General features: G+C 52.1%; 2 protein-coding genes across 3 annotated transcripts in view; one reads left to right on the top strand and one right to left on the bottom strand.

Moving 5' to 3' along the window:
- The window catches only part of SART3 (spliceosome associated factor 3, U4/U6 recycling protein), a 39,786-nt gene extending 35,528 nt beyond the window's left edge, over positions 1-4,258 (bottom strand). For both annotated transcript variants that reach the window (XM_070475454.1, XM_020876042.2), the window contains exon 1: positions 3,925-4,258. In XM_070475454.1, the coding sequence (XP_070331555.1) occupies positions 3,925-4,236 (312 nt within the window). In that variant the 5' untranslated portion in view covers positions 4,237-4,258. The remainder of the gene's footprint in view (positions 1-3,924) is intronic.
- A 1,339-nt stretch (positions 4,259-5,597) lies between these two features.
- ISCU (iron-sulfur cluster assembly enzyme) lies at positions 5,598-11,689 on the top strand. Its single transcript, XM_020876050.2, has 5 exons — positions 5,598-5,757; positions 7,264-7,377; positions 8,152-8,262; positions 9,966-10,044; positions 11,494-11,689. The coding sequence occupies exons 1-5, from the start codon at positions 5,644-5,646 to the stop codon at positions 11,577-11,579; spliced, it is 504 nt and encodes a 167-aa protein (XP_020731709.1). The 5' UTR covers positions 5,598-5,643; the 3' UTR covers positions 11,580-11,689.
- The last annotated feature ends 2,670 nt before the right edge of the window (positions 11,690-14,359 follow it).

Below are 14,359 nucleotides of genomic sequence, written 5' to 3'. Positions count from 1 at the left end.
TTATCAGGAACAACGTTCCCTGTAGCTAGTCTGTATTAGGGAAGAAACTGCAGGCAATTCAAACGCCAGAACACCCGATAAGCTGTGTGCTACTCACACCGTGGTGTACTGAATACACAGCAGTCAAAATGGATGACTAGAAGGAACGTGGCAGAATCTTAGAAACACACCTCTTAAGTGGAAAGCACTCCCAGGTTACATACTGCATGATATGCTTTCTTAAAAGCTCAAAAGCAGATAGTATCTGCTCCAGGCAACATAGTTAGTGGATAAAATTATACATTTTAAAAGAGAAGGGAGCAGAAGTCCATCAGGTTCAAGAAAGCAGTCACCTGGGTTTGGGGGTGTGGGGCAGCAGTGAGGATCGAGGCTGGGCAGTGGGAAGCGGGAGAGGCCGTCCGGGGCGGGAGCGTCACTGATGAAGTCCCCACCCTGAGAGTGAGGGGCAGAGCAAGGATGCGCACCTCTTTACCACCCTTTACAATTTACAGATGTGAACTGCCCCATATACGTCAAGTCACACGTAAACAGGGACTTGGTGGCCCAGTGGCTAAGCCTCCTCGCTCCCAGTGCAGGGGGCCCAGGTTCAATCCCTGGTCAGGGAACGGGACTTCACATGCAGCAGCTAAAACAAGAAGATCCCACAGACCCAGCACGCTGCAACTATGACCCAGCACAATCAAATAAATAAAAACATGTTTTTTTTAAATTACATACAAACAGATAATAAAGAGTCAATAACACATAAGCCCACGACCCGTAATTTTTTAGAAGAATCTTTAAGCAATGTTTTCCTGTTCATGACTGATAAAACTTGACAGGCTGAACCCACCCCATGATTACATGATGGGCTGAAAAAGGTCAGAATGCGGTCAGGACACAAGTGTTCTAACATCCACCAGTTCTGTTTCCCCATCTGTACTGGAAGGCACTAGAGCGCACCTCTGGATCTCACGTGGGCTCCTGTGACACAGCGATGTCTCAAAACCAAAATTCAAGCGTGTCACACAAGTAACAACAGTGAAAGAAGAGAAGATGGTGAGAGATGCACTGTCCTCATGAAGGCGCGGGCATGGCTCTCCAGGTCACCCCATCATGCCAACTCACTTGGGTCTGAATGTGTTCTCTGGGCACGAAGGGGTGGGGAATTCTGGGAGTAACATCTACACAAGCCCTCCTGTGACCACCACAGGGAGGTCAGCATTGCAATGTACAAAACCCACTGAAGAAATGTCTCTAGGATGCTTGTCAGTCTAAATTTCTGATTTTTAGGCCCAAATGATGAAGAGGAGAGGATGAAGAGTACATGGAGAGGCGCTCTGGGAGTACGTACTTTAATACACAACGCCATGTGTTTAAGAGAACTTTCAGAGAGTTCAACCAGAGCTGACAAACAAGCACACGTGCTGATCTAGTCCGCTCTCAGAACATTGCCAAGGACAAAGGACCCTTCAAAGAAAGAGGAGGCCTAGCCATCATGCAAGCACTCTGCAACAGGCTTCCTCAGCCCCTGCCAGCACGACCTGGACCTGGACGGGGGCGGGGGGACGGAGGTGACAGAGGCGCCTGGTGGAGACCACACTCGGCCCAATCACGGGAAGGGACCACGAGGCACCACTCCTAGTTTCAGACACGACCACACACACAGTGGGACGTCTCTGCTTCTGTTATCGGGACAGATTTCACAGCTGACTGTGAGGTTTCATAAAAACACTTGGGGTGAGAAGCAGAATTCAAATACGACAAGGTCGAGCGCTTCGCGGGCCTCTCTGGAAGTTACTGACCATCACACTCCACCAGGAGAGTCGTTACAGCAAGAACTAGAGGCTGGGATTAGGAGGGTGTGGGAGGGAGTTTTGGAAAAACTGGAAAAGTCCATTTCTGGAGCCCAGGAAGATGATAAAGCAGTGGCTCTTCAGGTCACCGTCGCCTGCCGGATGCTGTCCTGTGTGGTGGCCTGAGCCGGGGCTGGCAAGTGCACACCACCAGTGGCCAGGTGACCTCTGCCCTGACCCGGCCTCCACTCCAGTGAGCAGCGCACCCTCACTGAGGACTTAATCCCTCTGCTTCCGAGCCTACCTTTCCCCCTCAACAGGTAATCCTATTTGCCCGACTGAGCGAGCTAAGGGCTCACTGAAAGGCCCAAGGCCAGAGCAACAGACTGCCACCAGGACAGTCACAGGCGGCCTGCCACCTCACATTACACTGCAACTGCTGAATGAGCCAGAGAATGAATGGACTTCAGCATGCTTGTTTATTAAAGGCAGAAACAGTAACCACCTGCCTACCCCTGGCTGGTTCAGATGGGATGACATATGAGACAGATATACCAAGAGAAGATATAACCATTTCACAACTTAACAGGAACATCACCGCCAGAGAGGACATTATAAGGAATCTCATACCCAGCCAAGTTAACTGAGAAACCCAGGCTACCAACCTCACATCACTAAGTGCTTTCATAGCCACTATGGCATTCGGTCTACAGACAACCTTGAAAGGTTCAAATGCCCTTAGGCCTGACTCTGACCAAATCATTTCATCAGTCCTTTTGAGCCTCAGTGTCCTCGTCTGTAAAACGAGATGGAGCTCTATCTTTTCCCCTCCAAGTCTACTCCACTCTCTCCCCTCCCTGTCCTGGGACCCACCGTGTGGACCACATCCATGGGGTCTCCGGGTCTCTGGCTTCCAGCAGGGTTTGCGCAGAAGGCCATGTGGAAGCAAGGCACAGAGGTAGGTCAAGGTACTTCTTGCCCACCCAACTCCATGATGGGAAACAGGGGCTACCTCCCTGGAACAAACATCTCAACTCCTCTCAGGGATCCTCTCCACAAACTATCTAGAAAACCAGTCACTCCCATCACCTCTACAGGACTACAGGTGGACACCTAAAGGTCCTGCTACTACTAGCCGTGGGGAACCAAACCTTTGCTCCTGACTTCCCTGCCCTAGACTCAGTAGTCTCGCCATTGCTGTGCTGTGCCCAGACTCTTTGTGACCCCACGGACAGCAGCCCGGCAGGCTCCTCTGTCCATGGGATTTCTCAGGCAAGAACACTGGAGTGGGTTGCCATTTCCTTCTCCAGGGGATCCTCCCAACCCAAAGATCGAATCCATGTCTTCTACACTGGCAGGCAGATTCTTCACCACTGAGCCAGCTGGGAGGCCCAGTCTCTTTATGGGCCTTTACTCCAAACTCTCCTAACTTGAATGTGCTATTTCCGGCTGGGATCCTGGATTAAATAGGAGACACCACCACCTGTACCTCCTAAGGTTACAGGTTAGAGATCACATAGCTACTATTGCCAGGCCCCGAGCTCTGATTACCGTTACAATTCTCTGGGCGGGAACCACTTGTTCCAGTTTATAGAGTGGACGATGAGAGACGTTAAAATACCGGCCTGAGCGCACACAGGTATGGAAGAGTTAGAACTGGGGCCTCAGCCTCCAGACGCCATTCCGTTTCTATTATCACCGTCACGGTCACTATTTTCCCTACCACGCCAGAGCTCCTTATCTTCGTCATTCCTACAGACAAATAACTCTTCTTGGAGGAAACGAATCTTATTTCTAGGCCTGGACACAGCTGGACGGTATGGCTAAGCGCGGGAGCTGACGAGTTGATTCAAAGTTCAAAGCCTGACTCGCCACTTGCAGGAAGTGTAATGGTGAGCAAGAGAATTCCCTCCACCAGGAACCTCAGGGTCCTCCCACAAAACGGGAAATACAGCAATTCCCTCGCCAGGGTCTGGCGAGGGTTCAATCCTCTGGCGAGCAGTAAGCGCTCTAAGGACCTGAGACGCGCTGGGCAACTGCGCTTTGGAGGCCTTGGCGCTCTTTATTACCTCCGTGGACCAGGGCAGCGGGCCGGGGCCTGGGAACCCGAGGGAGAGAGCCCGCCGCCGCAGCCCACCCCCGTGCCCACCTGCTCCTCCAGCCGCTCTATCTCCAGCTGGTTCTTCTCCTCTTCGTCGTACCCCCACTCGTACTCCCCGGGGGAGCTCTCGGCCGAGGAAGCCATGGCGTACTCCTCATCTCCATCGCTCTCACTCACGCCTTCCTCCTGCTGGTCCCACTCTGGCCCCATGGTCTTGTACGTCGCGGCGGCCACGGCCCGCGATAACACCTTCCTCCTCGCCCGAGCCGCCTTAGCCTCATCCTCCCCTCCCTCGGCCTCGGGCCCGGCCTTGGGCTCAGCCTCCGCTTCAGAAGCCGATGCTGCGGCCGCCGTCGCCATCTTGGACTTCCAGAGACTCCCGGGTCCTCACTTGGCCGCCAAAGACCCGCAGTAGTAGGAGCTGCCCGCGGCGCGCGCCTGGTCAAAATCCCGCTCTTCTGCCCCCTTTAGAGAAACTCTACGCCTCGGATGACATGGAAATCTCGAAATACACGAGATTCATGTTATTTTATATACTTTCAGTAGTTATGGTTCAGAAAAAAGTGCTCACCAACAGGGCATGCGTTCCGGCATAACGTCGGACAGCAGTTGGGTCCTTAGGCAGGAAGTGGAAGCCATAGAGGCAGCCACGGAGTGAGCGTGATGGTTATAGTTAAGGTTTTGGCGCCATCTTGAGAAGGTCAAAAATGATTCTTGGAATAACTATCTCACTACCTAGTCTGACCTGGCGCGTGATTCAGTCTCCCCAGCAACTGAGCCTCAAACGCGCAGAAGAGTCTTAAGTCCTCACTCAGAGAAGGATCGATTGCACCATTCATGAGAATAACTCATTTCCCAGAGATTCCTTCCCTTTATCTAATGCCTGGCGCCTAGCACTTCAATACACGTGAGTTTTTATTTTATAGGATCATATTCTGCAAACCAGTATCAATAAGTTACATTGATAAACATTTACTTAGAATCTCTTCATTGCTATATCTTGTGATTTTTATCTGTGCCAGTTTGCTTTTTAAGAGACATAAACATATACACTTTTTAAAATCAGAGCATTCTTTCCTTTAGTTTAAGCTTCTCACTTTAGAGGTAGAAAAACCTTGGTGGGTCTATTTATTGCCTTGCTCCCTCATTAGCAATCTTAATTGTGTCGTTTTTGGTTGTTTTCCCAAAGCACCCTGACAAAAAGTAGATACTCAACACAGATTTGCTCAATGGATGAAGAACTGTCCTTGAATTAGTACAAAAAAGATCGAGGTTTACAAAGACGCTTTCACCTAGGAGCACACAGCCAGTTAGGAGCAGAAACGAGATTCTAACTAAGGACTGTTCAAGTCATAATCCCAACTGGGCCCCTCTGGGCAACCCTAGGGCAAGTTACTAAACCGTTCTGATCCTCAAATTCCTAAACTGCAAAATAGAGCCAAGAATTGTGGGCTGGTTGATCCTCTGCGCCGAATTCCGGCGGTGGGGGGCGGGGGGCTGCTTTATGAACGCAAAGCTGGGCCCCGATTTCCAGCTCAAGAATCCTCAAGATTCAGAACCCAGATCGGTGGACCAGCCCTCGAGCGATTTCAACCCTTTGGGCTCCGCGCCCCGGGAACAAAACGCGAACACGTGAACGCAGCGGGAGGGCGCAGGCGCAAGGTCGCCGGGACTTTAGAGGGTGCGCGCTCCCAGCTGGGAGCCGACTCGCGCACGCGCCCCTCCCCTCGGCCGCGCGCTCCATCTGCGCAAGCGCAAGCCCGCAAGATGGCGGCGGCTGGAGTGGGCCGTCTGAGGCGGGCGGCCTCGGCCGTGTTGCTCCGGGCCCCGCGCCTGCCCGCCCGGGAGCTGTCAGCTCCCGCTCGGCTCTATCACAAGAAGGTAAGAGCGGCCTGGGGATCCGCCGGGCGGGAGCGGGGCGGGAATTCGAGGACCACCGAGAGAACTTAAGGGTCCTAGCGGAGGCCCAGCCTAATGGCCCTCCCAGCTCTGCGCGGCCCTGGAACCCCGACTATAGCCCAGGGCCCTGGCCGCCCCCAACCCCGAATGGAGGGGCCTTCCTCTCAAGATGCCGCCTCGAATGACTTTCCCTCGCTGCGCTGGGGCAACTTAACCGCTCCTCAAACAAGAATGACAGCTCCCGCTAGCCTAGCGGCCGCTGCCCTAAATTTAAAGCATCCATCCACCCTTTAAACCTCTCGACTGCCCAGGAAGCAGGGTCCTCCTCCGTCCGGGCCAGCCGGACACACAGCGGCGCGGGCCCCGGCTTCAGCCAAAACCACTGCCCTGGCCGAGTGACCTTGGGCAAGCTACTGCCCCGCGCTCCCCAGATGGGGTCTGGGCAGCGCCTCCGTATGCGAGACCATTGCCTGCGAGTCCTGGGCAGGGCGCTTGGCACAGGGAGGCCACTGAGGGTTGATGTTACTGTTGCAGGAGCTCAGAGCCTCCGAGTGGACGTGGACGTGTAACCAACAGTCGTCACGTTTTTGTTTGTTTTGGTTTGGTTTGGGGGTGGGGGGACGCTGTGAGTTAGGTTGGGTAGTTGGCAGCCCATACCTTCCGCGGGCTTCCGTAAAGTCCCTGAACATGAGACGCGTCTCACTCGGGAACGGGTTAACTAAAAAAAGAATGCGGTAAATCAACCCCGGGCAGAAAGTCCAGATTGGATATTATTTTACAAGATCCTTGGACTTGGAAGTCAAAATCCGTGGTCGGATAGGTCGGGGAAGGGGACTGGAAGCTCGGAATACTTAACGGCTAACTGGGAAACAAACCGCAAGGTTTTTAAAGCCTCGCGTGTGCCAGTTTGAATAGAAGTCTACTCTGGTCTGGCTTGCACGCCTTTGCGCACAGACCTCACTCCCCGCGGACCCAGGGCTGTTTATTGTTGACAGTACACCTGGCGCTCGCAGCCTTTCCGCCACCAGGGCGCGCTGCGGCACCGCAGATTTCAGGGCCCCGAAATAAAGTCATGGTTATTATTTATCACCGCACACAAATGGCCTTGTTCCTCCTGTAACAATCTCCTGAAGGTTTCTGGGAAGTCCTTCCCTGTCTGGACCTATGGGGTTTTTGAATAGCCATCATTCTTTTGAGAATGGATTTTCTTCCGAAATTACAAAAGTGCTGTTTGAGCCCAACTCTGTGACTTGGGTGGTTAGAGGTCAAGTAATTATTTGTGGTTCAAAACCCCACAGAATTAAAACATGATTTTGCTGATTTTTCTCCAGGATCCCCATATCTCTTAAATCCTACCCAAGTGAAATTTGGTATTTAGTGATGGCCTGCCAGGTCCAGCTTTCTGACTTGAAGGAGCTTGCCATCAAAGTCGGGGAGACCAACAGCAAAAAAGAGTGACTGTGATTTCTCTTCACTGTCTCATCTCAGGTGGTTGATCATTATGAAAATCCCCGGAACGTGGGGTCCCTTGACAAGACATCTAAAAATGTTGGGACTGGATTGGTGGGGGCTCCAGCGTGCGGTGACGTCATGAAATTACAGGTACCCCGGTTTCCATCTTTACTGGTGGTAACGGTGACCCCTTTATTTGCACAGTGCTCTGTAGTTGACAGAGCATTCACATGCCCAGCATTGCCTCTGGTCCCCACCTTGGTTCCTGCGAGGTGGGATAAGTCAGTGCTATAAATGGTTCCAGCCAGGGCTGACCCCTTCTGACAGAATAAATGGATCTCAGGTTCATACTCACTGTTACAAGTTAGCAATCCCCAGAGGGACAGAAAATGCAATAGATCAAATTCTCCCTGCCCCCACGTTGGAAGCGCCTGGCACTCTGGTAAACCATAGGTTTCTCCACATCTCCTTTGTCACCGTGGTGGGAAGCTGACCAGACGGCTTCATGCCTATCTTGGAAAACAGAAAGAAGGCAGGAGGGTACGCACTACATGCAGTTTGATATCAAAGGAAAAAGTACTAACCAGTGACCTTTATTGCCAACTCTCGCAGTGCTTAAAGATGCACACTGACCCAGCAGCTGGGAAGCCAAAAATCAGGCTTGGGAGTGGGAGGAGACTGGGGAGGAGGCATACTTTTTTTGGTTGATCTTTGCCAGCTAGGCCCGTATAATTCTGTATAGTTGTTCCTGCTTGCAGCTTTTCATTGCTGAACTCTTTGAAACAGAGGGCCTCAGTAATCAATGCCCAAACTTTTGAGTATGGAAAGCAGGACCAAAACTCTTAGGAAGTGCCCTCTGGGCCTCCTTAGTGCCAGGTTCTGCAGGCAGCACCAGAACCCTGCTAACTCCTGCCCCTTTTCTAGATTCAAGTGGATGAAAAGGGGAAGATCGTGGACGCCAGGTTTAAAACATTTGGCTGTGGTTCTGCCATTGCCTCCAGCTCGTTAGCCACCGAATGGGTGAAGGGGAAGACGGTAAGGCTCTGGAAAACTAGAATTAAATCATATCCCCACACACCTGGCTCTCCGTTAAGGAGGGGTTTAAACAAACACACACTGTAATTTTTTTTCTAAATATTCCAAGAATTTTCTTTTTAATTTTGCTTACCCAGATTTTTATCAAATTCTTTTCCACATTGGGAATTATGGATGATCGTAAGTGTTTTTTTAGTTTGGGATTTTCTGTTGTTGTTGACCATTTTTATTTGCTTAGGGGTTTTGGTGGTGTTTTAACTAAATCAAAAAAAGGTCCCCACCTACCCCTAGAACACAACAGAAGTGGAGAGAAATCTTTGGCTTTCTCCAAGGTCACAGATGTTATCATTTCTTAGAAGTCTAAGTCTGCCCCGGGGGTGGGTGTACCATGGTTTGTTTTATTTCTTGCCATCCGGTTTCAGGAAGGATTGCAGGTGGCTTACAACGATTCATGAGATAACAAACTAGCCTTTCGAAAGTCCTGTCCTCATTAAAACCTCTCAGAAAAGCCAGACTGTGGGTGTTCATCCTTGCAGCCCCACAGCCAGAGTTCAGCGAGCGGAGTCACGGAGGCCTGTGCCAGACAGCTCTACAACCGAGCCGCCTGCCAGACCATGTGCCTTCAGCGCCCTGTGACTCAGGGCCTCCTGGCCGGCAGGCTCCTCCGGGCCAGGAAGCAAAGACCTAGCTTGTGCCGGCCGATCTATCCAGAACGATCCTCAGGGGAAGAGGGCATGAGGAGACAGGGCACCTCAGAAAGTGGGGAGAGGGCCTTTCTCTGACCTTGAGAGCCTCCCATCTGAGTTTGCAGAAACAGAACTTGAAGCTTAATTCAGTAGAGTTAGCGGACTTGGGAGACTGGGAGACAGGCTGGGAAAAAATGCTTTCCTTAAGGCAGCAGGCCCTGTTCCACAAAGGCCTGCCTCCTGCTCTGCCCTCGGCTTGAGACAAACTCCAGGCATCCTTTTAGTCCTCCTGGAGGCGAAAAGTCCTCCTACAGGCAGGGGATGAGCCCAAGGTCTCCTCGCAGGAGCTGTCTATGCTGCTGGCCCTGGCCTCACCCACCTCCCTGACACCATCCAGCTCGTAGAATCGATGGACATCAGAGAAGCTCATAGTCACATAACCAACGCAGGAAATCACTGCTGCTGCTGTCGCTTCAGTCGTGTCCAACTCTGTGTGACCCCATAGACGGCAGCCCACCAGGCTCCCCCGTCCCTGGGATTCTCCAGGCAAGAACACTGGAGTGGGTTGTCATTTCCTTCTCCAATGCATGAAAGTGAAAGTGAAGTCGCTCAGTTATGTCCGACTCCTAGTGACCCCATGGACTGCAGCCCACCAGGCTCCACCGTCCATGGGATTTTCCAGGCAAGAGTACCAGAGCAGGAAATCACTGCCTTTTGACAAACAGGCTCGAAAACACCACTTCCTGGTGGTCAAGTGGTTAAGATGGTGCTTCCACTGCAGGGAATGCAGGTTCAGTCCCTGGTTGGGGAACTAAGCTCCCTCATGCCTTTTGTCCAAGGGGAAAAAAAAAGGCTCGAGTTGCTGGCCTTGGGCAGACCCCTCCGTGACTCCCTGGGCTCTCCTGGCTGTGGCAGTGTCTCTGCAGGCCAGGCTCACCCCAGCCCAGCAGTGTTTGCGCTTCGGCCCGCCATTCAGAGCACCACTAAAACTGCCCGTTCGTCCTGTCTGCCTCTCAGGTGGAGGAAGCCTTGACCATCAAAAACACAGACATCGCCAAGGAGCTGTGCCTGCCGCCCGTGAAGCTGCACTGCTCCAGTACGCGTCGCCTCCAGCGTGCCGGCGGGCTTGGACTGGGGGTGGCGGTGGTAACGGGGCTGCTCTGTAATGTTATCCACGTGCATCTGGACGTGGATGCACGTCCTTTGGGGTCGTGGAATCCACCTTTATAACCTCTGGGGGTCAGAGCTCGGGGAGTCTGTCTTCACAGCCTCCAGAAGGTCGGGGCCCCAGGGTCTCACGGCAGGTGGTGTGGGTTGGGCGTCATGCTGAGCTGGTCGCGGCCTCACTTCTGACCCTTTGGAATATCCTCCAGTCATGTCATTGCCTCCCCCTCACAGAGGAGGAAATGCGGACTCTGGTTAAATCCGCCCAGCCTCCCAGCTCCTCCCTGGAAGGGCCAGAGTTTAAAGCCCAGACTTCGATTCCGAATCTGTGCTGTTCTCACCCCACCGTGGTGAAGTTGGCACCGGTGCAGGAGAAAATGCGGCTTCCGCCATAATCCCATCTGCCGTGTGGTTTATCACTTCCTTTCCAAGGCCGCTACTCTCGGGGTCTGCATCTGTGTGTATGGGATGACTCAGCCCAGCTGTGCAGTACCCCCCTCTTCACTGTCCTGAGAGAAAGCCCAGATGCCAAAGGCTTTTACTTGGCTTTCCCATTCAGTCTAAAGCTTTTAAAATCTCACCCTTCTAGGGGAAGGAGGGAATGAGACACGGTAGCCTTAACTAAGTGATGGAGGTTTACTGACCAACTTAGTTAAAAATCAGCAGAGAGCCAGGCCTCCTGCCAGGGCAGGACTCACAGGGCAAGACGTGAGTGCCGGGACCAGGACGGAGGTCTGCTGAGACCCGAGTTCTTTCCACTTGAGCTGGAATCTCAAATACCCGAGAATAAAGGCCGTAGCTTGGAAACATTTTCACGCGGTTTCAAAGAAACCCCTGCCTTTTCATCAGGCCTTCATGGGTGCTGGAACTTTAGCCAGTGCTCTCAGCCGTCACTCCAGCTGTCTCAGTGTTTGTTTCCTCCAAACCCTCTCTTTTAATACCGACTCGAAAACAAAAGCTGCCAAACTTGGGATCACTAGAGTGAGCCAGCAAATGCCATCCTACCCCCAAACTGATGCGACCCAAGTTATGCCAGCCAGCATCACCGACATCCACTGCGTTATCTCAATTTCCATGTGAGCAGCTGAGAACTAACATCTGTTGTGTTGTTCCCCACCCACCCCACCCCCAGTGCTCCAGACACTTTCTGTATACCGCCCTCACGCTATCCCAGCGAGAGGCTAAGGAGCTAATGCAGAATCCCAGGTGTGTGCCCCCCAGCCTGTCCCCAGAGGCGCCCCAAGGGAGTGGCTGAGGAAGCAGCCAGCTTGCTCCTGGCCCTGCACCCTGGCGAGGTGACTGTCCAGCCCGTCCCAGCACCACTGCCTCAGCTCCTAGAGAGGTATAAACTCATGGCTGTGTTTTGTTCCATTACCTGCAGTGCTAGCTGAAGACGCCATCAAGGCCGCCCTGGCTGATTACAAACTGAAGCAAGAACCCAAAACAGGAGAGGCCGAGAAGAAGTGAGCCCCGGGTGAGGGGGCCTCAGGCCCCACAGGCTGCCAGCGGCCCAGCCACGCGGTCACATGGGTGTGCAGAAGCCCTCGCACTACAATAAAAGCGCTCTGAGATCCGCACAGCCTTTGCTGCTCACGTTGCGAGTCTAACTCAAGCAAATACACAGCCTAGTTCTGAACCCTGTGGTTTCCTGCAGCTCACGTTCATCGCCTTAACCTTGCGTGTGTCTAGTTCGATTTGTGTGTATGACCTCAAAGCTGAAATCAATAGCCAAGTCTCAGGTTTGGGTAGTCGTGAAGTGCACAATATTTAATTTTACCTGAATCTTTTGGGGGAAGATTACCAGTAGAATGCCTTGGTAAGATTATTTGGTAGGACCAAATAACGTACAAGTATTGTACATAAAGCAGGTTTTGCATCTATATAATAAATAAAGGAATGTTGTAAGACAGTGTCTGTCTTGTAAGCCTTGTCGCTGGGGTCCCTCCCCCACTTCACAGGGTTGCCTTCAGCCCCACAGGGTCTGTTCGCAGATGCTGGATGGGGTGATGACCAAGGCTCCTCTCCAAGCGAACTGGGTGGTAAAGGCCACGCGTGGAGGTCTTACAAAGCCGACGTCAGTAATGTCTTCTGAAACAAGGGGGAGGGGGAAAGGACATGGCCATCACTCTTCATTGTTCTTACAAAATAACAGGTTGCCAACTCAAAGTGACTCCAGGAGATTCTTTTTGTAACTTCACTGGTTTCTGAAATCTGAGAAATGCTGGCTTGAACTCTACCCTAAAGCTGTGGACCAAATACAGATAGAGGCCTGAGGGATGAGATTTAAATGTCAGTTTCTAGGCCCAGGGTTCTGCTCTAGGTCTGGCTAGGCAGTTCCAGTATCTGACTTTTTTTTAACTTTTTATTTAATGGAGTATAGCCAATTAACAGTGTTGGGATAGCTTCAGGTGGACTGCAGGGGGCCTCAGCCATACAAATACACGTGTCCACTCTCCCTCACACCCCTCTCCCGTCCAGGCTGCCGCACAACATCGAGCAGAGTTCCCTGTGCTGTACCGTAGGCCCTCGTTGGTTATCCCATTTAAATATAGCAGTGTGTGCATGTCCATCCCAAGCTCCCTAACTGTCCTTTTCCTCATCCTCCCCCCCCCCCCCCCCCACCAGCAGCCATAAGTTTGTTCCAATACCCGACTCTTGAGACCTTCTTGGGTGGTTTTGTGTGGAGGCGCTGAACCAAGCCATCAGGAAGAAGCCTCTTTGGTCCACACCTGCCCAGCTGTGATACTTAAGTAGTTCATTCTGAGCTGTCTGTATCTATACAGTGATCTCAAGTTTTAAAACATCCACCTCTGACTCAAGGACAAATAACAGGCATCTCATCTCTGTCCTGCCTACCCCATCTGCCCCCAGGGTAGACAGGCGGGGGGTGGGGGGTCATGCTGAGATGCCCTCCTCACACAGCAGCTCAAAGCCCCACTGAAGGGGGTCCAATGGTCCAGTGAAAACATGACCTCAAAATGCCAGCTAAGACTCAGATCTCCAGCTTCAAAAGTAAGATGTCCTGACGTTCAGGCATAGGCTAGCTGTGTCTTCTCTTAAATATACCTCCTTTGTTTAAAAAAAAAATGAAATGAAACTCCTCTGGGTTCTGGGGAAGGGCATGGAACTTCAAAGTCCCTTCCCCCACACCCTGTGGGGAAGGCCACAGAGCAAGGCCTTCATCAGAGCCTCAAATTAGAGAAGGCGGGTGGAACCATGTCACGTTGCCCTGTGTGGCATGTTCTACTGTTTAATTCACGGTCCCTCTAGGCTGCGCTTGTCTCTTCATTATATGTGGCCGCCCTGCAATTCCCCACCACTGTTCTTTGTGACTGTTTTAAAATGAGACATTTTTGTCCCAGTTACACCCTTTGAGAGCCGAGCCTAAATTCTACACATCAGAGGCTGTTCGTAAACAGCCACGGCAATAGCCCAAACCCCAAAATACATGGTCATGTAGCTGAAAGAGAAGAACATTTTGTTTGAACTTCCATGAGAGACTGTCCTTGGCCCAGACACAGCTAGTCTGAACCACAGGGGGGCACCATGGCCCTGTGGGTGAACTCAAGTCTAGAGATCTTGACATCCCATGAATCTTCGCATCTCCACGTAAACTCCTCCATGGGAGATCCCAGCGTGTAAGTGACAGAAGCTCCCTGCACTCCTGCTCCGGGCCAGGCCCTCACATTTGTAATCCCCTCCATCCTCAGGACAGCCCTCTGGGGTGGACATTGTTTTCAACAAGCAAACTGGCTCGGGAGGTCAGTAGGCTTGGGCGTAGGCTGGATGGCCTCATAGGCCGTGATTCTCCTCCCCTGTTGCCTTCTGGCAGAACTCGACACCATCGGAGGCTCCCCTGTGCCTTGAGCATCAGCAGGAGGTGACCCCGGATCCTGACCCCCTCAGGCTGAGCTAGGTGCCATCTCTGCTCCCAGAGCACCTGCCCTTCCCTGATCCCGTACATATTACAGGTGGCTGCTGTTCTCTGCTCTCACCTTGTCTTTCTGTATCATTACTCAGAAACTGGAGTCTTTTTTTTAATAATTTTTTTCATATTTAAATAGGTAATATACTTTTTTTTTTAAATTCAGGACTTCCCTGGGAATCCAGTGGTTAAGATTCCGCCTGCTAAAGCAGGGGACATCTGTTCAATCCCTCGTCTGGGAAGATCCTACCTGCTGTGGGACAGCTAAGCCGGAGCTCTAGAGCCCACGAGCCGCAACTACTGAGCCTGAGCGCCCTAGAGC

This window comes from Odocoileus virginianus, chromosome 12 (assembly GCF_023699985.2).
Source record: "Odocoileus virginianus isolate 20LAN1187 ecotype Illinois chromosome 12, Ovbor_1.2, whole genome shotgun sequence".
Taxonomy (NCBI): Eukaryota; Metazoa; Chordata; class Mammalia; order Artiodactyla; family Cervidae; genus Odocoileus; species Odocoileus virginianus.
This window is presented reverse-complemented; position numbering and strand designations above follow the sequence as displayed.

Coding starts and splice junctions, on each gene's coding strand:
- ISCU (XM_020876050.2), top strand. CDS start 5,644: ATGGCGGCGGCTGGAGTGGGCCGTCTGAGGCGGGCGGCCTCGGCCGTG. Junction 5,758..7,263: donor CTCGGCTCTATCACAAGAAG/GTAAGAGCGGCC, acceptor GTCTCATCTCAG/GTGGTTGATCATTATGAAAA. Junction 7,378..8,151: donor GTGACGTCATGAAATTACAG/GTACCCCGGTTT, acceptor CCCCTTTTCTAG/ATTCAAGTGGATGAAAAGGG.